At 40.0% G+C, this 27,534-nt stretch overlaps 1 protein-coding gene across 4 annotated transcripts in view; it reads right to left on the minus strand.

Annotated features, from left to right (window-relative positions):
• The window catches only part of pcdh1b (protocadherin 1b), a 208,757-nt gene that overhangs the window by 74,189 nt on the left and 107,034 nt on the right, over positions 1 to 27,534 (minus strand). For all 4 annotated transcript variants that reach the window (XM_052149545.1, XM_052149547.1, XM_052149546.1 and 1 more), the window contains exon 4: positions 14,517 to 14,736. In XM_052149545.1, coding sequence (XP_052005505.1) covers positions 14,517 to 14,736 — 220 coding nt within the window. The remainder of the gene's footprint in view (positions 1 to 14,516; positions 14,737 to 27,534) is intronic.

Consider the following 27,534-nt stretch of genomic DNA (forward strand, 5'->3'; position numbering starts at 1 on the left):
GCAGCACAACTCCACAGTTGCACTCAGGAATACAAATCTAACTCAGGAATACAATTCTTAATATTCCACTTTTCTTCCATCAAATGGATAAAGATATAGCACCAACCCAAATATTCAAGGTAATGGATAAAAATCTAGGTGAGCAATCTGTTTTTGCTTACACCGTTAACCCGATTCCAGAACACAGTTTAAGCCATTTAAATGACCTTACACATTGTCGGCTTAATAAGGATAATCATGTAAGATTGTGTGAAATACACACATTGGCAATAGTTGAGCTAATGTTAATACAAATGTCGCTCAAACAAACAGAGCAGTGTTGAAAGGTGATCCTCTTTATTTTAACGTTGAAAGTATTAAAAACATAATCTTTAAAGGTGTCCTTTTTTCAATGTTAACAAAAGTATTCCTATCCCAGTTTATTATGCAGAGGTAATAACAAGCACACCATCCATGGGATGATTTCCCCGAAAAGTATGAACACTCTTGACTCTGCGGCGCTATCAAAACATCGCTATATTAGTTTGAGCATCAAGACTTTTAGGGTAGGACTATCTCTAAATAGGGGGTGTGTTTGGGGAAAGTTTCTATGGCCCAGAAATTACTCATATTTAGTAGGAACTTATCTGATAAACACAACATTTCAAATTAACTGCAAGTTTATATACTGTTCATATTTTATAATATTCTGCCCTGCTCTCTCTTTGTAAAAAGCTTGAAGAGTGTCTCTAGAAATGGCACAAACAATCTTGTCTGCATCCATTGTTAGCTTTCAGAGCAGGGACTGTACAATGGCAGTGAGGAGAGAAAGAGAGCATGGCTCTGTGGGGGAGATCACCCACTTTCCCAGCGTGCAGGGCTTTCATCTAGCTGCTATAGCAAAACAGCACAGCTAATTAAGAAGAACCAGGGAATGTCCAACACACACACACAGAAACACACACACATGTGTACATCACTCACTACTTATCCTTCCTTGTGTGGATGGCAGGACAAATTCAGCATGGAGGCAAGTGCTCAGTATTACTTCAAAATCTGAAGTTAGCTAGCTGTGCAGAGTATGCGTGTGTTTGTGTGTGTGTGTGTGTGTGTGTGTGTGTGTGTGTGTGTGTAGAGAGAGAGAGAGAGAGAGAGAGAGAGAGAGAGAGAGATTGTAGAGGCCCAGCTGTGGTCCACTTCAGCATGCTTTATTATATAATTTGCGGAGGCATTAGATCTACTTCCATAGTCCACTGGGCTTTCACGAGTTTCCCACAATTCCAATTAAGTTGTGACTTTACAGTATGTGTGCATTTCTGTATTTAAACTGTGTGTGTGTGTGTGCACAAGTATTTGTGTGAATATACTGTGTGTACAGGTTTGGCTATACTTTTAAAGGTCACATTTTTTCAAATAAAAACCTGCTTTGTGAGGTCATTTGAAATGGTTCTCACTATTTACAATGCTTATAAATCAATCAAATATTTGCTTACAATCTAATAAAGACTACAGGCTTCAGTTTAGGATAGAGTATGTTAAATACCATTATCTTAGTATGAAAATCATTAAGTCTATGGAAAGTCCTCAATTACAGTATATACAATAGCTTCAAAAATCAGTGTGTGTGTGCTGAGGGTATGGTTTTTGCCTAAATTGTGGGACTAAATGTCGTAAAATGATTGGTAAAAGCTGATATCTGACATTGTCAGAGGAGATGAGAAAAACAGATAAATAAACATACAAAATGCGATGGTTAGGTTTAGGAGTAGGCTAGGGTTAAAGCTGAAGTATGTAATTTCTTCACCACTAGCACCACAAAATGACTTTCAAAAATAAAATTTGTTTTCAAAACAGCTTTCTTATTATGCTCCCTGTCTGCTGTTGGTCAAACTAAGAGGTAGTCCTGCCCCAACTTATGCCATTGATTGAGTAACATTGTTAGGGGAGGTCTAAGCGGGTTGCTTAAAACAGTGTAATTTTCATAGCAAAACAGAAATGTCTCGGGTTACTTAACTGTAACCCCTGTTCCCTGATAAAAGCGGAATGAGATGCTGCACTGATTTAGCACTTTGGGAACAGTTTTAGGCGTGACCAGCTGTGAATATGTGTGCAACACGTCAGTGAAATTGACTAAAATCTATATCCTCTGCTAGTGACATCAATTGGACGCACCTGTTGCAGGGCTATAAATAGATGCATCACCGGTGCATCTTCAGATATTTTGTCTGAAGGGCAGTCCTGGGGCATCCCTGTGCAGCATCTCGTTCTGCTTTTATCAGGGAACAGGGGTTACGGTTAAGTAACCCGATATGTTCCCTGTCAAAAAGCTACACTTTGATGCTGCACTGATTTAGCGCTTTGGGAACGAGAATACCCACTCCGCCGCACATTGGATGTCCGGACCCCTTACGGTTGTGTGGTTGTGCTCACAAGAGCGTGAGAGGTCTCAGACATGAGATTGTGATGTTAACTCAAGGACATAAGAGCCGGAGTGGCATGAACATCCAAACTATAAAATCTTATGAATGTGTGCGGAGAGGACCAGCCTGCCGCATTTCAAACATGCTGCAGAGGGACACCTCTAGCCAAGGCTTTAGAGGAGGCGACCCCTCTGGTAGAGTGAGCCCTGATCCCAACTGGCGAAGCTTGACCGCGTGCCTCGTAAGCCAGGGCAATAGCATCCCTCATCCAATGCGACATTGACTGCTTGGTGGCGGCCGCCCCTTGTTGCGGCCCCCATGGCAAACGGATAGTTCCCTGACTTATGCCACTGGCTAGTGCGGTGGACATAAGTCTGAAGGGCACAGACTGGATACAAAGGTTCAAAGGGGGTCTCAACCAGACCCTCAAGGACTATTGCTAAATCCCATGATCCTGAGGATCCTGAGGATCCTGGTCCTAGCATGAGGTCTCAGTCACATGGCTCCATGAACTAAGCAAGCGAGTAGAGGATGTCTCCCCAATGGCACCCTATCAATCAAGGTGTGGCAAGCCAATAGAGCTGCCACGTAAACCCTGAGAGTGGCGGGGCATGTGCCTGCTGACAATTTTTCCTGCAGAAAGTCCAGAACTGAAGCAATCTGGCAGTTAACTGGATCTGTATTATGTGCACTGCACCATATTTCAAAGACACACTATTTATTGGCATAACTTCCTCTAGTAGAGGGAGCCCTAGCACTTAAAATGGTCTCGATGACTTCAGGTGAAAGCCCAGTGTCCCTCAGTTGGTACCCTTCAGGGGCCAAACATGAAGGTTCCACAGCTCAGGCCGGGGATGTCCCCTGCGCCTGAGACAGAATGTCCCCCCTGTCCGGAATCGCCCAAGGCGAGCCGTCGAGGAGAGATATTATCTCCGAGAACCATACCCTGTTCGGCCAGCGCATCGCTATCAGTACTCTGGCCAAGACTCCCAGGAGCAGAGAAACCAGGGGAAACGCATAAAGACGCACTCTGGACCATGTATGCGCCATTGCGTCCAGACCCAGGGGGGCTGGGTGACTCAGAGAGAAGTAGAGGGGACATTGCGCTGTCTGTTGAGAGGAGAAGAGGTCCACTTCTGCCCTGTAAAATCTCACCCAGATTTATTCCACTACCTCGGGGTGGAGTTTCCACTCCCCCCGTCTGTATTTTCTGTCTGGACAGTAAATCTGCTCCCACATTGAGGCATCCAGGGATATAAGCTGCTCTGATTGACAGGAGCTTGCCCTGGGCCCAAAGGAGAATCTTCCGTGCCAGTCTGTTCTGCTGGCGCGAAGACCTCCTTGATGGTTTATGTAAGAGACTACCACTGTGTTGTCCACCCGCACTAAGACATGGCAGCCTCTGGAAGTATTTCAGGGCCAGAAACAGCCATCAATTCAAAACAGTTAATGTGACAATCGAGTGATGATGCCGAGCCAGGCGAGAGATAACCCGCAAGTGTCTCTTCTACCGGCAGCATCACCGAATACCCCCGAGCCTCAGCACCCACCATAGTCGAATATGTCGACTTCGAGGACACGAAGACACGGGAAGTATAAGGATTCCTCCATGAACGAGAACGCTCGTTATGGAGCGTTCTCTTAATTTTTAATTTTTTTGGCCACCAGACAGAAATCTGTCTTCTAGTTTAGAGCGTTTGGGGGGACTCATGTTCACGTCTTCAGTCTAACTGTAGTTTGGCCACAGCCCGAGTAACCACCTCGAGTAATTCCTCAGCCGCTTTATTATTGTGCATGGAATGTTCAGAGGTTCAGCGTCCCCCTCGTGAACCGAAGAGGCGCCGAAGCGTGCTTCAGACTTACGAGAAGGACCAGCTGGATCTGGGGAGAGAGTGAGCGATAGGGACGGACCCGTCTCTCACTCCTCAGCCAGATGCATGCGAGAGCCCCACTATGAAAGAGTGGGCGCTGGCTCTTGGAAGTAAGCGAGAGGAGTGCAAAGCATTTTGATTGTAAACAGATCACAATGCTCGCACCTGCCCCGCCCCAATGCAAGAGCAACATGCTCTTCCCCCAAACACACAAAGCAAAACTTGTGTGTCCATTTCAGCCATAGAGCATAAAACAAGGGAACACACACTGCTAGCTTTGCTTCACACTCATTTTTGAAAAGGAGAAAAGGTTTTCTGCGCACTGCCTAATAAATTCTAACTCCTAACAGAGGAAAAAGGTTCTGACAGCTTGAGAAGCACAATACACACAGAGTGATCTAAAGACAAAAGATCTGATGATGCATCAGTGACACATCTATTTATAGCCCTGCTACAGGTGCATCCAAATGATGTCACCAGCAGAGGCTATAGATTCTAGTCAATTTCATTTACGTGTTGCACACATATTCACAGCTGGTCACGCCTAAAACTGATCCCAAAGCGCTAAATCAGCGCAGCATCAAAGTGTAGCTTTTTGACAGCGAACACAGTGTTTACAGTTTTCAAAAAAAAAAAATTCCTCTTAATGGCTTTCTAATAGTCGTCTCTGTAAAATAAGCTGGGATAAGAGAATGTATTTCAATACACACAAATTTTACATCAAGTTTATTGAAAATAATATCAATAGCTCAGTATAAAAGTAGCAGAAGTCAATGGAAAGTCCCCACAAAGATATAAACACACATGTGTGTGTGTTCACTGTTGAGGTTGAGTAGGGTGAGATGACCCATTGCCTGGATACATTGTGGTTGCTCATTTTAATGAAGACCCCAAGCTGCCCCACAAGCGCTTGTCACAGTGGAGTCATGACTGATAAGTACACACACTCATCACAATGAAGGGGTAAAGAGAGAGAGAGAGAGCTAGGGAGGGGATCGAGCGAAATAAGGGAGTTTTTGACTCTGACTGCATGTCACTTTGGGAAGGACAACACAGTGGAACAAACTACCGAGCCTGGTACAACTCCAGCTCTAAGAGGCAAGGTAGGCCATAGGTCACTCAGGGTGGGACAGACAGTTGGTGCCAATAAAAATTTGTCAAAATGTACCACGTTATTACCCTAGGTTTTTTAGACATGTCACCATGATAATTCCGTAGTAATACTATTGGAGTACTTTGTAAATCAAGTCAAGTCAAGTCAAGTGGTTTTTATTGTCGTTTCAACCATATACAGTTAGTACAGTACACAGCGAAACGAGACAACGTTCCTCCAGGACCATGGTGCTACATAAAAACAACAAAGGACCAACACAGGACCACATGAGACAACACAACGAAATAAAATACCTATATAAATAAACCTACATATACCTATATAAAGTGCACGTGCAAACATGTGCAAAAAGTACAGGACAGTACAACAAATTTCTGACAATGAACAGGACAATAGACAGTGCAGCGCCGACCAGTACTCAGTAGTGCAAAAAGATGACAGTTTCTAAAAATGTAAACATAACATACTATGAGATAATGTTCTATGCACATAGCAGTTATTGAGGTAGCATATATTGAGGTAGCAAATACCACATAATGCCTGAATGAATAATTCAGTAACAAGGTATTATGGCAATGACCATAGTATTACCATTTGACTCCATCACTGCAACCCATCTAAGAAAGGGGGGACCAAGTTCATGATTTTGTGGGCCACCCTGACCCCCCAGTGGAGCTGTCTATAGTGAATCGGGACAGGAAGTCTGAGAGTATTTGTGTGAGAAACACTTCCAGAACATCCAAGTGCATCTGCTTATGATTATTGTACACACACCCAATGCCTCTCTCTCATTCTCTTTCACTCTTTTCTCCCATGCATCGTCAAGTTGTACAGCGGCCTGAAGGCCAGAGCTGTGGTTAGAGGGTTAAACCTCCTCAGATACACTCACAGGCTATCCAAAAGGGAAAGCGGAGACAGTGGTAAACACTCAAGCATCCTTCCCGACCAAACCACGAATCCTCTTCCTCTTTGTCTATATCCTCTCCAGCCACTCTATAAACTCAAGCTCTTGCCTTTTAATTAGGGTTGCCATGGCATCCTCAGCATACAAACAAAGCCACTTCAAGAGAAACAAACCTGAAAGTGGCTAGGTTCATATGTCTGCCAGCATAAATATATCTGATCAATTAGTCATGTTTGCAATTGTGGTAGAAGTTTACGCTGGCCTTTCTGTCTTTAGTTTGTATTTTTTTACGACTTGATGTTTTAGATTCAATAAATATGAGTGGAATTGTGGACAGAGGGGGGAGCGAATGATTCACTGTATCACTGGTGTCTGCGTGATCATTAAGCTAAAAACCACATAAAGTATGTAATTAAAAGATGTGCATGACAGTCATAATCATTCATGCATTTCCCTAGTCTGCATGAATCATGATTTATGTTTAATATAAATGTTACAGTCCATTTCTTTTTAAAGACTCTTGTTCAAACACTGGCTACAGACCGAATTCCCTGTCTCTTGAATCATTTAAAACTGTTGCATTTATGTGCAATTTACACTGGTAGCCAAAAGTTTGGAATAATGTACAGATTTTGCTATTTTGGTAGGAAATTGGTACTTTAATTCACCAAAGTGGCATTCAACTGATCACAAAGTATAGATGTAAAAAACAGCACCATCACTATTTGAAAAAAAGTCATTATTGATCAAATCTAGACATGCCCTATTTCCAGCAGCCATCATTCCAACACCTTATCCTTCAGTAATCATGCTAAATTGCTAATTTGGTGCTAGAAAATCACATGCCATTGTATTAAACACAGCTGAAAGCTATTTGGTTCATTGAATGAAGTTTAACTTTGTCTTTGTGTTTGTTTTGAGTTGCCACAATATGCAATAGACTGGCATGATTAAAGGTCAATATTAGATCAAAAATGGCAACAAAAAAAAGACACAGCTTCCCCTAGAAACCCATTAGTCAATCATTGGTTGACATTGAATGAAGAATGAAGACAAAAAACTGAAGATTCCATTCAAAGGTGTACACTACCGTCTTCAAAGACATAGGACAAATGGCTCTAACAAGGACAGAAAGAGATGTGGAAGGCCAGATGTACAACTAAACAAGAGGATAAGTACATCAGAGTCTCTAGTTTGAGAAATAGATGCCTCACATGTCCTCATCTGACAGATTAATTTAATTATACCAGATCAACACCTGTTTCATGTACAACAGTGAAGAGTAGACTCAGGGGTACAGGCCTTATGGGAAGAATTGCAAAGTAAAAGCCACTTTTGAAACAGGAAAACAAAAAGAAAAGGTTAGAGTGGGCAAAGAAACACAGACAGAATATTGGAATAGAATGTTATGGATCTTAACCACATTAAGCTTTTGTTGGATCAGCTAGACTGTAAGGTATGTGAGAAGTGCCTGATAAGACAGCCACATCTATGGCAAGTGCTACAGGAAGCATGGGTTAAAATGTCACCTGAGTATCTGGACAAATTGACTGCTAGAATGCCAAGGATCTGCAAAGATGTCATTGCTGCACGCTGAGGATTTTTTGATGAAAACTCTTTGAAGTAGTTAAAAATGTACTGAACAGTTTTTTTTTTTATTGTAATAGTAATTTTTTCACGTTATTAATATCCTGACTATACATTGTGATCAGGTGAATGCCATTTTGGTGAATAAAAGTACCAATTTATTTCCATAAGAGCAAAATCTCTACATTATTCCAAACTTTTGGCCACCACTTTTTTTTTTTTTTATCCACTTTTCTCTCCAATTTGGAATGGCCAATTTCCACTGCTTAGCAGGTCTTCATGGTGGCTCACTTCAATCCAGGTGGTGGAGGTCAATTCTCAGTTGCCTCCGGTTGTGAGACATTCAATCTGCGCATCTTATCATGTGGCTCATTGTGCATGACACCAAGGAGACTCCCAGCATGTGGAGGCTCATGTTACTCTCCGCGATCCACGCATAAATTACCACGTACCCCATTGAAAGCGAGAACCACTAATCGAACTCGCGACTCCAGGGGTGGTAGTCAGCATTAGTACTCGCTGAGCTACTCAGGCCCCCTATGTTTACCATCACTATATCCTTGTCAACAGTAGTAAATGCTGTCTGCATTTTCTTAGAAGAGTTTAAAACAACTCTCTTTTTTCTGTATGCATGTATGAGTGTGCACATGCGGTCAAAACAATTGCCCTGTTTTCTAGCTTAAAGTGGCCTGATTGAATGGTACGGGACAGACTGGATTCTGTCGTTATAGAGATGACTTGTTTACTCATTTGAGACGAATGATTGCCTTCATTTCCTCCGATATGGGCGTGATGGCGGGAGAACGGCAGCCTATTTGCTCTCCTAAATGAGGGCGTAATGGACGCTTTGTGCGATGTTAGAGCCCCCTCCATGCCTGCCTTTGAGAGGCTCTTGAGAAATGAACCCTGACAACTGCACAGATGTTCAAAAGGCCTTTCTTCTGTTTAGACTCACAGACCATTTGTTTGTTTGTTTGTTTGTTTGTATGAGGAAGCCATTACCAACGGGCTGATACAAAAGCTATGTCTGTCTTTAGAAGAGAAATGAGAGTGAGAGAAATTCAAATAGCACCATAACTGCTCATAAACTCTCAGGCACCAACTCGCTCACACGAAGGACATCAAACCATCTGCTTTTCTTGCTGTTATGGCATAATCTGTTTCTCCTTTGAGCTCTTCGAATCTTTTACATCTCAACTCATTCTGTCAAATTATTCTCCAAAACATTTCGCCTGCTCTCTTCTCTCTCCATCCTCTTCACTATTATCTTCCTTCGTATCCCATTCTCTCCACTGTCTCTCCCTCTTTTGCCCACTCTTCCTAGAGAGAAGGCCCACAGACTCATCCATTTCTATTAGGCTGGGAAAATGAGCACATTATGGAGGAGAAGGGGGTGCTGGGCGGAAATGCCCCCCCTTGGGATGCTGAGCTGGGGTAATGGAATTACACTCCATTATCAGACGGAGATGATTCCATTTAGTGGTAGAGGAGTGAGCTACAGCAGAGAGATAGAGTAAGAGAGAAGGATGGAGAGAGGAAGAGAGAGGGTGCAGCCGGAGTTCAGTCCATTTTGCTTCATCTAAGCTGATCTTAGCTAACAGACATTGTTTTGGCTATTAGCCCATGACCAGGAGGAGGGGGCGTGGCCAGGCCGTGATGGAGCATGGCCGGTGCTAAGCGGGAGAGCGAGATAAGGGCCGGCCGGAGACGCTAATTCAGGAGAGCGAGAAATGCAAGCGGCCACATTGCATGCGTGTCTGTATTTGTTAATGTTTGTTTTAAGTTCATTTATATCATTACAGTTTATGTTGACTGTTCAGCTGGTTCCTGCTTCCTCTTTGCACGTCCTTGAACTGTTACAGCCATTTCTCCACAACCAAAGTTCCAAGACCTCTCTGAGAAAAACAACGAAATGCCGTGTTCAAAACAAACACTTCTCAAATTTGCTGAAATTAATCTTCAGGTAGACTGATAGAAGTTTTGCCTTGGCAACAGTTTTATTGTTTGCCAAACAATCAGTAAGAGAAGTGTAAACGCTGTGGCTCTGTGGTGCTTTCAAAAGATTGTTATGTTTGTTTTGGCATCCCGACTAGCATAACATCGCAACATCACATTGGGGCGGGACTTTCCGTTTTGCAAACATTAGAAGACATAAGGAGTTTCATGTTTGAAAACAATGACCCTGTTTCCATCTTGTGTTAAGATGTGTTTCGGGAGACCAATAACATGTGGTCAAGTCAAACACATAGCTGTTTACACTTTGTTACTTTAATCCATCTCCTGTGACCACTTGTGTTCGGATTTGGAAGGGAGGGTGACGAGATACATCAATCAATCTGTCAGTGTGTTACTGCATGATAATAAATTGCAACAAAGTCAGGAAAGACAAAGAAAGTGCAAAAAAATAAAATTCTCCCAAAATGCAGTTTAGATAAGGACAAATGCAACATGTCAAGCAGAATTGTCTCTTAATTTAGTGGATAACCTGTATAAAAGGAGCTTTAGGTGTTTGTACTTCTCGTCTGTTTTGATATCAGACACAATAAAGAAGATCTGTCAAGAAGCGATTGTGTATGTATCTGCTTTTTTACATTTTACAATCGGATGGTTATTTCCTTTTAAAGCTGCTTGTAACCAGAAAACCTTAAGCTCTTGTTTTAGCGCAACAGTTGATTGACAGGTGAGGGGCAGCGCTTCACTGCTGCCAGGACGCATACAGGATGGATTACTTTTTACACCTAAAATGTGAGTTTTTGACCACATTTCTATGTGGTTTTTGCAACATGATCACAAAACGTTTTAGACTCCGTTTAGACCTCTATTTAGGGCAGACCACATGTGATTGGATCACTCAAAATGCATCTTAATACCAGGTGAAAACCGGGTCAATATGTTTGTGATTCCATTTAATGAAGATAGTGGCACAGAATTAAACACTTAATGCTGTTGTTTGCATTTCAGCACTTGTGTTAAATAGTAGTAGTACAAAGTATGTTTTAATGAATTTACATTCATTAAAACATCTCAGAAGCGCATTAAAATGCAGTATGCCACTCTTATCAAAGAGTGCTTTATGTTGTTTTGTATAAATTAAGCTGAATGTGAATACTGTTGTTATCCTGTTTTTACACAGACTTGATGCTTGGCTGTTTTAGGAGGAGAGACAACATCTCCTTCAGCAAACCTTGTCCATGTCTAGAACAGCGACTGGATATTTTTTAGACAGTTTTGCTAAGTCATCCCCCTCCGGATATACTTTGTTATTCTTTCTGTTCATTCCTCCGAGAAGAGAGAGGACCAAAGAGAGATTGAAAGTGAGACAGGGTTTTGTCTTTCTGTGGAAGGGGTCTCTGGGAGAGATGAACGAACACATCACTGTTCTGAGTACAGCCTGTTCTGACTTTATTGGTCTGATGCACAAGAATGTCTTTTGAAGCACAAATATATCTCTGATTTCTCCTGACTACACCCCAATCACCCCCCAATTTGAAATCTGGAAAATTCTGGGAACTGAACTCTTAATATAAAGGATATCCAGTCATGTTTGACAAGATTATTTGCACAATGTGCCATGGATTTAATCTGCCAATATTTGTATAATGAATTATTTAAATTGTGCATGCTCACCTAGTTGTAAAGTGACACACTGAAGTTAATTAAAAATTATAAAGGGTTTAATTTCTTCAATGTTAAAATTGTTTCTTCTATCCCAGTTTAATCTACAGACAGCTAAAAGTAAGTAATTGTAGGCTTGTGGCCCTGTTTATTAAATGTCAAATTCAGATTCAACCAATGGTGCCAATTTGGGACGGGACAACCAATTTGATTTTCATAATGTTTACACTTAGGGTTATGGTTTGTTCTAAACCTTTAGTATTAACCCTTAGTATTAACTTTGGACATAACTTTACCTGCATTGTTTGTGCTAAAGACATAAATGGCATAAAAATGACATGACTTGTTTAGAAGAGGTGTGCTATTACTAATTAAATTCTAAAGACTTGCTTTTATGGAGGGACCTGAGCCACTTGTAGGGATCGGAAACATGATGAAGACTTGGGAAAAAATGCTGAATATAGCTTTAGATTAACTATAACATGTCACACTTCAGTACACTGCTTCCACTGTAAACAATACTTGTCTCCATTTGATCTAATACACTTTAAAGTAGAATTAAGGAAACAGAACTCTTTTGAGAGCTATATTGCATAAAGGGCCTTTTTTTTTAATTCAGACCTTAAAAAAAAACTAATGAAAAACAACACAGATGGGAGCAAAAACATATTTGAACGGCCTCTTAAGCCCAGTACAAACATGCAATGACTTCCAGCGAGAAAGTGACCTCATCTCATTCATTGCCAATGAGAGCTGGCGAACTGGTGTGGGCATGGTGAGTGACACAACAAAGTTGAAAAAGTTTAACTTTAAGCAAATGATGAGCAACGTTCTGGAGAGACAAATGATTGGAGTGAAGATGGTGTCAGTGGAGCTCACGTCATCCGTCTCCTTTGTCTTACCTGCACTCAACTCAGTTATCTCTAATGAGAAGTTTCTGTGTGGGATTTCACTGTTCTGTATGATTCGTTTGTAACCACATAGTACATGGATATAATAAAAAATGATGCATGGAAAAGAAATTGTCTGCAGTCTGAGTGAGTTTGATTCACACAATGGAAATTTGTTCAACTTATTAGTGATATAGTGCAATGTGCACTGCTGCAGTTCATATAAAATCATTCTCTCCTACATAATGTGCATTTTTAGGGGTAAGAAAACTGATTCTTTGTCAAATAGAATGAATTTGTAGTTTTACTAGCTAAATGCTTCTTCTGTGTTCAGATTTTAAAAAGACATGGACAGATGTGTAGTCCACCAATAACATTAGAGTGACAGCAGTAGGACACATACTAGCGAGCGACTTCACAGTACAGAGACTAGCCACGTCAAGCTATAAAGTCACTGCGTGTGTGTATGGGGCTTTAGAAGGCAGGAGTAATTCTTTGGGCCATAAATCTTTTACTAACATTAGGCATTGTCAAGCACATTGCCATGTCTCTTATGTTTTGACAGTTTGTTCTTTAAAAAGGTGCACAAACCAATAATTTGAGCGTGTTTCTGCAAACTCATTTGCCCTGTCACCTTGCTGTGTCATTTCACACTCAGCCTACCCTCTTTCACACTTTACAGCCTTGCATTATTCATAGTGACCATAGGAAGCAGAGCTTATTTGAAGAGCAGGCCTGTATTTATAGACTTGCTTGATTTCTACAGTCATCTTGTGCACTGGCTTTGGAGAGAGAGTGCTATTTATTTTAAGATCCTCTGCTCTTTTATTAGCTCTATTGTGAGTGAGGTATGTCTTTGTGTATATAAGGGTGTTCAGTAAAGATCTTCCCTCTGGTCCAGAGATGATGACCCCAGGAAGTTACCTGCAATCTCTGAAGACAGACCACCATTGACAGGGTCAATAGGAACAAGCGGAGACTGTCTATAATGATAACGTATCCAAACACACCCCACACATGATCATATATACACATTATAAGGAAATACCTGCCGGCAAATCAGTCAAATATACCGCCTAACTCCCACTGCACCTGACCTCATTTCTGCATGTGTACAGAACCGCATACTGTACATTGCCTCAGCATGTGTGTGTTTGTGTCTTTGGTTGGTGGCACCTGCCATGGGCTTCTGTGTGCAGCTGTGTGTGTACAGATGCTATAAGTGTGACCTGTCTGGGCGACCCACCCTGCAGACATGCACACAAAGACCTGGGGCTCCAGAAAAGGTACTGATGTGGGAAGACAGCCATGATATTCAGGCCTCGGTCCACCTCTGTCTCTTAGTCATACTTGCCCCCCCCCCCCCCCCACTCTCATTCTCTCTATCTCTCTCGATCCTTCCTTTAGCTGATATATCAGTTATTCTTTATAACTCTTTTCTTCATGTCTATCTTTCTCCGTGCCTCCTGACCTCCTTAAGACTGTGTGTCTGTGTGTACATACACACACATACACGCACATTCAGCGCTGGAGATTTCCACAGTAACTGCAATTCTAAATGCTTTCAATGCCAGCCTGCCTTTTGGAAATGACTTCCACCCTCTCTCTCTCCAAGCAGAGGGTGTTGCCGAGCATTCTTGGCCTGCCGATCGGGCAGAGAGGAGAGGCGGACACCCTCACTTCAGGAAACACAGCTGTTCCGAGATAACAACAGCAGAGGAGGATTAAATCAGGTCTTCTTGGTGTATGTAGATGTTAATATGCCTAGGTCATTGCAAAATCTTGGCAGGATTGATTGCTTTTTGTAAATGCAGATATGTATTGACAAAGCCAGCAGAGCTTTAACTGAAAACACATTTAAATCAAAAGTCATTTTGTTTTTCGATTCTGCCCTTTAGGTCACATAAAAACTTTCACAACATTTAAGAATTCAGATTTAACATATTTTACTACTCTCTTTCAAACTAAAAGCACAGGCGCAAGTTTGTTTTGAAGAGGCTGCGATGTGTAACATGATATAGCTCTTGAAGATGTAGAGAGTCTAAAGTGTTTCAAAGACTTTCTTTTAAATTGGAAAAGGTTTGGAGGGGATGTAGTGATGGTAAAAAAGGGAGGGGACACACCACCTCTGCTTACCATTCTCAGGGTGTTCCATCTCTCCGATGCTGCCGTCGGGGGTGGTGCGCTCATAATGGTCTTCGGGAAGGGCCAGGGGCCCGATACGGGGCCCTGAAGAACTCTTACTGCTGGGTGTCTCTGACTCCTCCAGACCGCTGTCATAGTAACTGTGCTGAGAGGGATCGTGCAGGTCTTGCGCCTGGTTGGCTGTGGAGAAGGTCACTCGACGATGCGGGAGCTGTGATTGGATAAAAAGAGAGAAAAAAACGTGTGGTCAAATAATAGCTTTCAAAATCAAAGGAACAATCTGCAATATATATACTGTACTGTGCAAAATGACATCTGCTGCACTGCTCCCTGTTCTTCTATTCTATTGTATTCAATTTGCAATAGAAATATTTGGGAGTCTAAAATGTATATTTCCTATTGACACACTAAAGCTGAAGATATAAATAAATCTCAAGACAAATGATGTTGTGAAACATCGAAGAATTTTGCACAGTACTTTATGTATGTATGTATATATATATATATATATATATATATATATATATATATAAATAACAGTTAGTTCCAGTCCTCGAATCTGATTGGACAAGATACTTTCCATGAGTACTTATGGTCGCACACCATCGGCACTCTGATACATCACTGTGTCTATCACTCTGCTTGTGTTCATGCCATTCTAAACTAAAGTGTAAGAGTGTCAAGTGCCGATGTGTCAAGAGCTATCTGTCTCTTTACATTTAATTTTGAAACATTACGTTTTAGCAGTGATATGTTTTAGCCAGCAGGTGGGGGCAAAACATTTGTTTTGTGTGTAATATGACCCAGTGGTGATGTGAAGTAAGTCAATTTTAAATTCAACAGCACTCCGTGATCGCTTGTATTCCTACTGCACTACCAAAACTAGGAAATTGCTTTAAATGGCTTTAAACTAACAACTTCAGTATTAAGGCTCATCACAGCTCATTAAAGCTCATTAAAGAGACACCACAGACTGATTAATTACGCAAACTCAAGGTGCTTCCTTCTTACCAAAGTATCCACATTGGAGAGAAAACACTGTTCAAAATGGTGGAGGACAGTGCAGTTTCTATAGTGAAAGACTCTTGCGCACCGGCTATTTTACCACTGAGAAAATAGGACGAATTTTAATCTGTTTTTGCCATAAAAATTGCTTTGCCATTATAGGGTATGGAGTGTAGATTGATCTGAGAAAAAAAAATATTTAAAGCATTTTAGCATAAGGCTGTAACGCAAACCTTTTAAAAAAAAAAAGTGAAGGGGTCTGAATACGTTCTGAATGTACTGTATATATAGGGTGTTTTTGACCCTTTTATTAATAAAATAAAAAAATACACAGCTCCAATGCAGTAAATCTATTTGACTGAAATATAATTTTAAAATAAATAATAATCTTAAAATATAAGTTTATAGCTCATATATTAAAATTATAAAATGTTTAATTGCCACTTAGCATTTTCTTTTCATCCAAAGCAACTTACACTAATTAAAGGATCAGCGAAAGAGGTTGACCATGTTGATCAACGTAATGATAATAGTAATATAGCAGGATCGTGCTCTCAGTAACTCTTGAGTTCCTAGTTCATCCTTTTAAGAGCATCCAAATACATTTACATTATTTCCCTTACGTCTGCATATGTAAGCATAACATCAAGATCAAATCCCTTGATACACAATCTCTGTACATCCCAGGGTAATACACACATCTAGACCTAAACACACTCTTACACACACAGCTAGGGCTCAGTGAGGAGTGTATTAAGCAAGTGTTAGCTAAATCCAGTGTGACTGCCGAAGCCAGGTTTGATAAGGATGATAGAAGCCACATCTTTCCCACAGGAGAACCCCACTTCACACCCCAACCCAGCCTCACAGAGAAGAGAATAGGACATTTCGTCAAGATGGAATGAGACAGCTTTCAAATTGGCATTTGGAGCCAAACGGAGACCACTGTCAGCCACCCAGCTCTCCAAGACACATCCACCCTTTGACATACCAATCACAAACCTTCAGAGAGAGAGAGAGAGGAGCAGAATAGAGAAAGAAAAACAAGTAGAAGAACTCTACTCATCCTCTCACTGTTATCAATAATACATAGATGTTCCCCTACCACATCTCTCTTTTCATTTACTGCCTTTCAATCTCTCTCTCCCTCGTGCCATGCTGTAGAGTTACCACAGAGAAACAAACCACTTAATTTCTCTCTCACTCACTATATCTCTCTCCCTTTTCACTTCTCAGCCTTGTCTTCACTTCCACGCACACGGTTTGAGTGCTAAGCTGCAGTGTTAGGTTTGTTTATTTTTTACAAGGTAAACATGTTCTTAGGCAACAACCAGCTCTGAACACCTCGATCTGCTTGCATTGCATGTAAACTGTTTTACAAACTGAAACATTTTCTCAGAACGAAATGACTTAGTGCACTTCTCTCAGTCTCAGAGTACCTGGAAGTGACAATGAAAGACTATTGGAGATCTCGAAGCACTTACAAAGATAGGCAAGATGACCTTGCTGTCCAGCACATAAGTGCCACCACCGCTTAACACTTTCCTTTTAAAACTACTCTAATAAGCGTCACTCAGAGGGCAGATAATGAACGTAGTGTTTTGACTGCAAGGCTTTTACATTTGATGCGACAGAAATAACGATTGTTTGGCAGGGTGTGCGTCATCACTCTATGCTCAGTTTTACTGTCATTTTCATATTTGCTGTAAACTCAAAAAAATATGTAATTGCTGTAAAAGGTTCAGGACAGGTCACATACATTTTTAAGGGGACGTGAAAAATTAAATGTTCCTTGATCTTTTGACATAGGAGATGTCCTTGATCTTTTGGCATTGTACTCTAAAAAATATACAGAACATTTCAGAACGTGTGGCAAAAAGAGCATTTGTTGAAACCAAGCTGCCAAAATCACTAGTTTTCTACTTCCCCAAGACATTTGCATCTGAAAGTCTCCACAACAACACATCAACACCCACTTTACCTTATCACTTTTGAAGCCCACCCAGTAGTGGCGAGATTGCAATAAGATAGTAGGTCAGTCAAGAGCAGAGAGCCAATCATGACAGTGGGTGTTTACTGTTAAGTCTTAAAGGTGAAGCATCATCAAAATCAAGCGTGTCAGGCAAAGGTGAACATTTTTGAACATTTTACAAATATATATATATATTATAATTGTATTTACATTTTTTTGCAAAAAAAAACAAAAACATTCAAATAATAAAAAAGGCATGGCATGAACTCTTAAAAGGGATAGTTCCCCCCAAAATTTAAATTTACTCACCCTCATGCTGTTCCAAACTAGGGACCTAAACAAGTAATCGATTAATCGAGTACTCGTTCAGCTTTAAATATTCGACTTGTAAAAGCACTACTTGAATACTGCAATTTTATTTTTCTATGTGCCTTTGCCTGCTTTGGGCAGCAAAGTAATTACAAAATTACTTGAAATGACCATGCTTATTCCAAATCCATAAGACTTGTTTCTGTTCTGTGGAACACAAAAAGGAATTCCTTCTTGCACTTAAAAGAAAGGCCTTGCAGCTGTAATATATATGTTGATTTTCAACTAAACATCTAAGCTGCAACATGGCATACAAATTTACAGAAACAGAAATTTCCTCCACGCAACCCAAAAATTTATATTTTAAAGTCAATTAATGAGGACACATCACCATTATTGCATGTGTTTTGCAGGCCTAGATTTAGGAAATGGAAGAGCTGGAGATAATTAGCCAATGCTTAAGTGCATCTGATGTAATGGTGCTTGGGCATTAGTGGAGTTTTAAAATCATTTTAATGCAGAGAAATGCTTAAGGGAGCCAGAAAGCTTCTGACCTTCAGTTGTTTCCTTTGACACTTGGTTACATTTAGGCCCAACTTTTTTAGCACCTCTAACACGTGGCTCATCTCCTTTGCTCCAAATAAGATACACCACACAGTGCGTGTTTGTGTAAAGCACAACACTTCTATTCATAGGCAGGGATAGTTTTTGCTGAGGGATTCATTTTAGCCTGCTTGCCATATCTTCTCTGAGGGCTGGCCATCCTCTTACACTGATAAACGGCAGAGTGCAGGACAGAGCATGGTCTCTGGTGGGTGTGTGTTGGATGCACACACACTGCTCTATTGTCCTCCTTGTTCAATATAGAGAGCAGGTGAATAATACCAGACCAGCAGTTCTGAGCTTATTGGATGTGTGTATCTGTATCTGTGTGCATGTGTGTGCTTCATTGTATTCTATTCCTCATTAGTTTTCTCTCTCTGCAAGGATGATAAGACTGTGAAAGGCTGCTTTGTGAGTCTATAATCCATACTTTTAAGCACAAACACACAGCATTATTCTAGTTTAAAAAAAAAATTATTTCATTTTTATTTTATTAACATGTTGTATATATATATATATATATTATACTGTATATATACACACACACACAAACACACACACACACACACACACACACACACGCAACCAGTCAAACGTTTTGAAACACTTGACTGAAATGTTTCTCATGATCTTAAAAATCTTTTGATCTGAAGGTGTATGCTTAAATGTTGAAATTAGTTTTGTAGACAAAAATATAATTGGGCCACCATATTAATTTATTTCATTAAAGAAAGTTTTTGAAATTTATGACTTGGATCAAATAATAAAGAAAAGCAGCCAATAAGTGCCCAACATAGATGGGAACTCCTTCAATACTGTTTAAAAAGCATCCCAGGGTGATACCTCAAGAAGTTGGTTGAGAAAATGTCAAGAGTACATGTCTGCAAATTCTAGACAAAGGGTGATTACTTTGAAGATGCTAAAATATAGCATAGTTTTGATAATACAATTGACATGCAGAGATCATACAATGCATGTGCTACTAATGATAACATGATTCATGCATTTGATATTTATTCTAAGGTGCATAAAAAAGACAGGGATTGTGTGAAGAAAATGTGTGTGTATATATGTATGCGATTTCTTTCTCTGTATTTTCTTTAAAAGCTGCTTTGTTCTCTCTTTTGGTGTACTTCTGCTATTTTAGCCCCCAGCTAAGACAGCACTCACTCACAAACAAAACCAGCTCCCACTACTAACCTCCCTCCCCTTCCTTCTGTCGTTCTCCCTCTTCCTGTTCCAAGCTAGAGGGCAGGTGCAAGGGTTGAGTTATGTAAGAAATGACAGCTAAGCCTGGGGACGGGATTGGTTGGCTGGGAAAATGCACCTGTGGGTACCTGCCTCAGCCATCAGACTACAGAAAAGCTTTGATACCTGTTAACATCATATAGAGAGAGCAGGGAGATGCAAGTGGAAGTGGTTTCGGTGACTATGAGGGATTGAGGTGAGGTGCCCACAAGCCAAACAGAAGGAAATGGAGGGAGATGACCAGATAAGGTGAATAATAAAGTCTGGGGAGAGTGATTCATGTGGCCCGGACAGCAGTCAACTGATTCTTTAAGTCAACATGAAAAGAAAATTAATCCTATTTTCTTGCATAATACACATTCCTGGTCGTATTGTGCATGATTCATCTATGCACATTATTCTGAAGAAAAAATTTAAGTCATCAAACCCCATCATCCAGCCACCTGTCATGTAGTAACCACTTTTGACAATCCAATACGTTCACAGCAGGGCTGGACTTGTAATCTGACATACCGGGCATTTTCCCTGTGGGCCAACGCACTTTGGGGGTGATCTTTGGCGGACTGGCCAGCGGGAGAACCTAGCGGGCCGGTGGTGTATCCGCTGCAGAAAGGGACAACAACCTTTTTTATATATATATATATATATATATATATATATATATATATATCTTAATGACTAAAAATGTCAAGTGCCATAACTACCTAACACTACCTAACTTTGATTTGATAGACACATTTTTTTTTAATATTAGTAATTTTTTAAACAATAGTAAAAAGCTTTTAATGAGACTTAATTTGATTACTTAATTTGTGTTAATTGCATTTGTAACGTTTTTGAATAACTTAAAAATAAATGTGTACCATGTCATTAACCCATAGAATGCAGTCACAGGTGTGCATTTATAGTCATTAACAATTTCTTCAAACATGGCTCATCCAATCAGAATTTAGAGTCAGAACTACCCATTTTATAATCAAGTTCAAATGTTGTTTTACTTTGGCTCAAAGTCCTCACCAAACCGACCCAAAAACTCATCCTGGGGGAATGTGGTTTTTTAGTCTTTGATGCAGCTGCCATTCCGGTTTCTCCTCAGAAGGGCAGCATCACACGGTCAAAACTCAGATATTTATCCCTTCATCATTTCTAATCGAGTGAAGACTCATTTGCACTCTCTGAGGCTCTCAGCAGTTACATCCTCCCCTGAGGAACAGTAAGATAGCACTCCACTCTGTATAGCCCTGTCACTCTCCCCCCCTCTTCCTCTCTATTGCCTATCCGACACAGGCTCTTAATGCTACATTAGCGTGTGTGTCTTATTTTGCTAGAAGCCAGAGGCCTAGATCTAAACTCCGCCTGTGGATTAGAGAGATGAGATGTGAGCAGACAGCAGCTGCCCAATCACCTGACTGAAGACTAACAACCTCTAACAGGCCCTCAAACAGACAGGCTCTGCAGAACGGAGCCAAAGGAAATTTTTGGATTGTACTTGTAGTGATAGAGAGGCTGCCCAATTGTATTTGTTTGTTTGTATATTTATTTTTTTATTTATTAGTTCATTTATTCATTAATTTATGTATGTATTTATTTATTAATGTTTTAATATGTATATTGAATTCATTTATTTGTGAATTTGTGTGTTAAAAGATTTAATTTATGTATTTATTATTAGTTATTAATTTTAATTATGTATCACAAGATATTTGTAGAGAACTACACTACCTCCATAATAATATTTGACTACTTCCACTAACACTAATGTCACTCCAAAAAACAAGACAAACAGAGTCAAGCTTGACAAAGCAGTGTCACTATTCACTTGCATTATATTGCAAAAAAAATATCCAACTTTTCCATGAAAGAAAGAAAGACATACAGGGTTAGGAGTAAATAATGACAATTAAAAAAAAATTTGTGTGAACTATACCTTTATTAACACATTTGTTTACTGTCATGGATGGAGCAATCCTGTTTTGCAAAAAAAATAGGCATTATGCAAATTGCAATGGAAATGAGGTGTCATATTAAACAAAACTCGGAAATGACTGGTCAGACTAGAAAAGGAAGAAAAAAATAGATGACAAAGAATGAATTACAGGAAATTCTATAAAACAAAAGAAAAGAAAAGCCACACAAGCTTAAATATCAACATTACCACCCTAAAACAATGCTTTGCATTGTTTCGTCCACATGGTTAAACACTTTCACAACCACAATCACAAACATTCGGATGTCTTATCATTTGAATTCATTTCATATGACTTGAGGAGCAGCTAAAAGCAACATAGAGTGACAGGTCTGAAGATTTGCCATGGCAACAGGGGTCTGTGACAGATACACCAACACACTGAGTGAGGTAGAGTGACGCTCACACATTCTGATGCACACAAATCTCACATCAACACAACATATCAACATCAAGAGTCTGTGTGAATATATTTTCAATTTACTGCCTCACTGCATCAAACGTGTAGGTCCTCAAACGCTCGGATATCACTGGCAACACAGCGGCAGCATGCCAATCACACACTTATCAGCTCAGGTTAGATTACTCTGGAAGTTACAGTGTCAAGGGTATTTCCGATAATACACCAACTCACACACAAGAATCAAGGTGCAGATTGAGAAGTGGTATTAAATCAGCTGGCTCACAATGGCTTCCTTCTAAGAGTCAAACAGAAAATGTTGATTCCAATATCTGTGTGAGCTCAAATTCACCCGACAAAATGAAAGATTCGGTGAAAACCACACACAGTCGGCGATGAGCGACAAAAAATGCTTGAGGGAATTTTGGCAAATGTTTCTATACCATCCGTTTCATTGTAGAAATGTGCATGCAGTGTAACTAATGGCATTCCGCTATAAAACGTGCAACTGCTTTCCAACCATTATCTTTCTAACAATTCCAAGAAGCCTTGTTTAACTATTATTACCTCTATCACAGACTTTCTTTCTCTCTAAGGCAGTTGATCTTAACTAGTAGGTCATGACCCACAAATGAGATGCAGATCTGTTCTGAAAGGGTCACGGACAGCAGGAAAAAACACATAATGCAGATAATAAGATACAAGTTTCCATATAATTGGGTAGAGCTATGAAAGCAAATTGATAGCAAAGGCTGAAATAGGCTTTCAACTTTTAAAAGGAATGAGAAGATACTTTCTCAAGGCCATACATGAAATCAAACTCTTCGGTATTTTGATGCAAATGCATCTGTCACTTGGTTATTTGGCTAAAACAAACATAATATTTGACCCTGTGTTTGTTACATGTGTTAGGCTAGTAAATCACACCTTTGTTGATGTTTATGTATAAAAAAAATTGCTGATTTTCAATTTAGCCTATATAATAACACATTCAAAATGTTGCATATTGCTGGGCATAAGCAGCCTGTTGTCATATTAATATGCTGTGTGTGATTCTAAGGAGATGTATGTGTCATTTTGTACAGTATTTCATTTTGGAGAGATACAGTAACTTCTAAACATGGACAAACACACACACACACACACACACACACACACACACACACACACACACACACACACACACACACATTTAGCGTACACTAGATTAAACTGGAATTCATTCTTGAAAGGAATTAAGCAGTTGAATATATGTTCGAAGATAAAGCACTTCCCTCAGGCAAAACTGCAAACAGAAATAAACACACCAAACCAGACACCACCCTCTGTTTAAACTATTCCACAGTGTAACAGCCAAATTGCTAATCCCTTCCGATGTTCTTTGTGTTTGAAGGTATTGAGTAATGGCTACATTAAATGACTATTGCCCTTTTGAGGCTGTTATATAAACATTAAATTGATGCATACGAAAGATGTATATGTTAAGACTTATCAGACTGGTGATATTTACACTCACTGTACACTTTATTAGGAACACTATGGTCCTAATAAATTTCCCGACGTGGTCTTATGCTGTTGTAGCCCATCTGCCTCAAGGTTCGACGTGTTGTGCATTCTGAGATGCTATTCTGCTCACAACAATTTTACAGACTGGTTATCTGAGTTACCGTACGTAGCCTTTCGGTCAGCTTGAACCAGTCTGGCCATTCTCTGTTGACCTCTCTCATCAAAAAGACATTTACATCCACAGAACTGCCGCACACTGGATGTTTTTTTGATTTGGCACAATTCTGAGTAAGTTCTAGGGACTGTTGTGCATGAAAATCCCAGGAGATCAGCAGTTACAGACAAACTCAATCCAGCCCATCTGGAACCAACAATCATGCCACAGTCTAAATCATTGAGATCACATTTTATCCCCATTCTGATGGTTGATGTGAAACTCCTGACCCATATCTGCGTGATGTTATGCACTGAACTGCTGCTACGTGATTGGCTGATTAGATAATGGCATGAATAACTAGGTGTTCCTAATAAAGTTTTCAGTGAGTGTAAGTTTGTAAACTAACGTGAACCATAGAACAATTGTGCATCAAAATGTATTTCTCTTTATTTCTCACATGAACACAAACTCAAGTGTCTTCAGTAGCTGCATTCTCTTTCTCAATCTGTGTTATTTCTCAAGCCCTTCTCTTCTTCTGATGAAGAGAGGGGAAAATAAAGAAGAGCGAAGAGTGAAAGGGACAGAGATAAAATGATGAGCAGCAATCAGTCACTATGTCTCTCTGAAGGACATCGATTGAGTCATCTATTCCTGAGGGTACTGTATCTACGGCCCTCAGTATTTTCAGACAGGTTTGGTGTGGGTATGTATGTGTTAGTGTGTGTGTTTGTACATGAAAATGATTTTTATCTCTGGAGTGGGTGGGAAGAAAGAGTCTTGATGGTAGGGCATCAGAGTTGTGGAGAAATAAAAACAATCGTCTGACAGACCTCTGACTAGCGTTGCCGTATTTATTATCACACAAACACCCGTTAGACTGGACGCTCACATTTAGCCAATATAAGACTTCCAAAAAGGAGGATTCGGTCTGAGATCTGTATGTAAATAAGAATAAAAAAAATCATAATAACTGGAGGTCTGGTTGCTATTTAGCCAATAAAAGACATTGAAGATCTGTCTGGAAATAAAAAGTGCAAAAGTTCTAAAAAAAAAAAAAAAAACAATGATCCACCAATGATCCAAATATTTTTGGTGGATCCTACAAATATTTGACACGGTCTGCTTAGTTTGTGCCAAAGACCTTTATAGTTACTGTTAGTGCAGTCAGATGGTTATTATCACACAATAAACACTGACAAGGTGCTCAGAACCATGACACAAATTTGCTCATTTCTATATCCTGAAAATGCTGTTTGAAGGACTTCCTTTGTTATAGGAATATTCCAGGTAAATGTAAAATGTACAAATGCCCAATAGACTTCCAATATTTAATTGCTTCTTTGCTTCTTAGAACTAAGCTAGGAGATTAAATCATTTTATGTGGTACATATACTGTCTTTAGAGCATAACCTGTATTAAACCTGGAAAACTTTCCATTTAATATGGAGTTATGACAGTTACAACAACTGTATTAACTACTGTAAATACGCAGACACCATGGTTACCATGGTAACATCTTTGAAAGGGTTACTAAAAGAGGAATAATAGCCTTAAAACGTTCATCAGTGCTAAAATGCTTTGTTCTCACACAATGACCTCACAAGGGAATCGTAAGCGTTTTTAACTTTAGCTAGTTGCACTGTATGGCTTCACCTTCACAGTAGACACTGGTGTGCTAACGTGTGTGACTTTCACAGAATGCACCATAGGCCTGGAAGGCAGGTCACTTCCCCCGATGCCCCTGTCGTCCTCTCCCCAAAGTCCCCTCATTTGCTCATTCCACTCTCTACTTCCATTTTTTCTTCCCTATCTCCAAGTAGGACATTAATCAGCTAGACACTATTGCTCTGTCTGTCTGTCTGTCTGTCTGTCTGTCTGTCTGTCTGTCTATCTATCTATCTATCTATCTATCTTTACTCACAAACAAAGCTATCTTATTCCTATGAAGAAAATCGGGAGGTAATTTTAGTATTTGTGATGTGTGTGTTGGTGAGTGTTTGTAAAAGAGCTGAGTGGCACTCTCTGTAATCTAGACATCATGCTATTAAATAGCTACTGGCGATACACAGATAAGACACCAGATTAATTCTCTTTCTCTCTATTTATCACAAACACACACGGTGATCCTACACACCCGGTCCCGTATTAGGCTAATCAAGCCTCTGAGGTATAAAGGTCGACTGCAGAGGATCGTGTGGGAGCAGTGACGTGCGGTGATGTCTTAAAGAGGCTAGGCACTGAGTTATGAAAGCCAGATTACCTGATTTATTGTTTAAGCTAATAATACGTAATAACAGTGAACGTTACGCACAAGCGCGGCATATCAAGAAATGTACAAATCAGGATGTATATCGTGTACTCTCTCTCTCACACACACACACACACACACACACAATTGCGTAAACAGTGAACGTTATGCATTTATCAGATCCTTCAAAACCTCTTGGTTTTCCTTTACCTTTTCATTGTGGTAGGTTATATTCAGCTTCCTTTGCTCGTCAAGTGCAAGGTCGATCCGAGATTTTCCAAAGGTTTTCAGTGTAATTTGACACTGGATGTGAGCTGACGACTTTTCATGCTTGGTTAAAGCTGCGGGCAAGTTGTTCAAATCACAATATCCCGCTGAAGTCCAAGCAGTCTGACTGGTTGAAAAAAGCAGGCAGGGATAGCAGTACAGCCGCTGATTGTTAGCGCAGCCACATAGCCAATCTTTTCTTACATGCCAATCAGTTTGAAATGATCGGATACTTTTTGGGCCCTTTTGCTGTACTAGTCCATCTAAGGCTGGCGTAGACCTCCCTCTTGCAATTAACTCCTATTTGGAATTAAAATCGAGCTTGGAAAAATTTCTTAATTCCGTGATTACGGCTGGTGCTGTCATTTTGAATTTTGCGGGGATTAGGCATGTACGCTAGCTGTGGTGTAATGACGTTAGCTACGCAAATGTCCAGGAATATCTCGATTTTAATTGGTCCATGTCTGATACGTAACGGAGATGATTACGGGCATAACATATTTACGTCAAAAGGCACAGCAGATTTGTGCTTTTTGCCGTACATGTTAAAGAATACAGGATCGAAGTCGCATGCGTAACATGGGTTTTCCGCTAGTCGTCTGCAATGAATGGACCGTAAAAGCACTGCTTATTCTACCATTTGTTTTAGTTGATTATGCGTAACTGCTACATTTGTCATCATAACGTCTAAACAATTGGAATAACACACATATTGCATGTATAAATCACAAGAATAAAAAGTTAAAATCCAAATACAAGTTTATTATTTAATAAACATTTTATTTTTGAATTTTGGCAGGGTAGGCAGTGCCTAGTTTGCCTACCCAGACCGCACGTCAGTGTGTGGGAGAGAGAGATCTTTAACGGACATGTCTGTCGTGTGTGTTTATGTTGTCTTTTAAGTTTATCATTAAACTATTATTTATATTGAAAAGCCGGTTCTCGCCTCCTCCTTTCCATTGAATAACTTTACACACACACACACACACACACACACACACACACACACACACACACACACACACACACACACACACACACACACACACACATTACCCTACCCCTTAACCTAACCCTCACAAAAAAAACTTTCTGCATTTTAAATTTTCAAAAACACATTGTTTAGTATGTCTTTTAAGCTATTTGAATCATGGGGACACTAGAAATGTCCTCACAAACCACATTTAATAACATTGTAATTACCAGTTTGTAATCTAAAAAATGTCCTTGTAAATCACCCAAACTTAAATCATCTAATACAGGTGTGCTTTGAAGTTAATCTAAAATAATTTTATTAAACTTTGGACCTTGCTTTGATTTTTACACAC

This window comes from Xyrauchen texanus, chromosome 19, assembly GCF_025860055.1.
Source record: "Xyrauchen texanus isolate HMW12.3.18 chromosome 19, RBS_HiC_50CHRs, whole genome shotgun sequence".
Classification (NCBI taxonomy): domain Eukaryota; kingdom Metazoa; phylum Chordata; class Actinopteri; order Cypriniformes; family Catostomidae; genus Xyrauchen; species Xyrauchen texanus.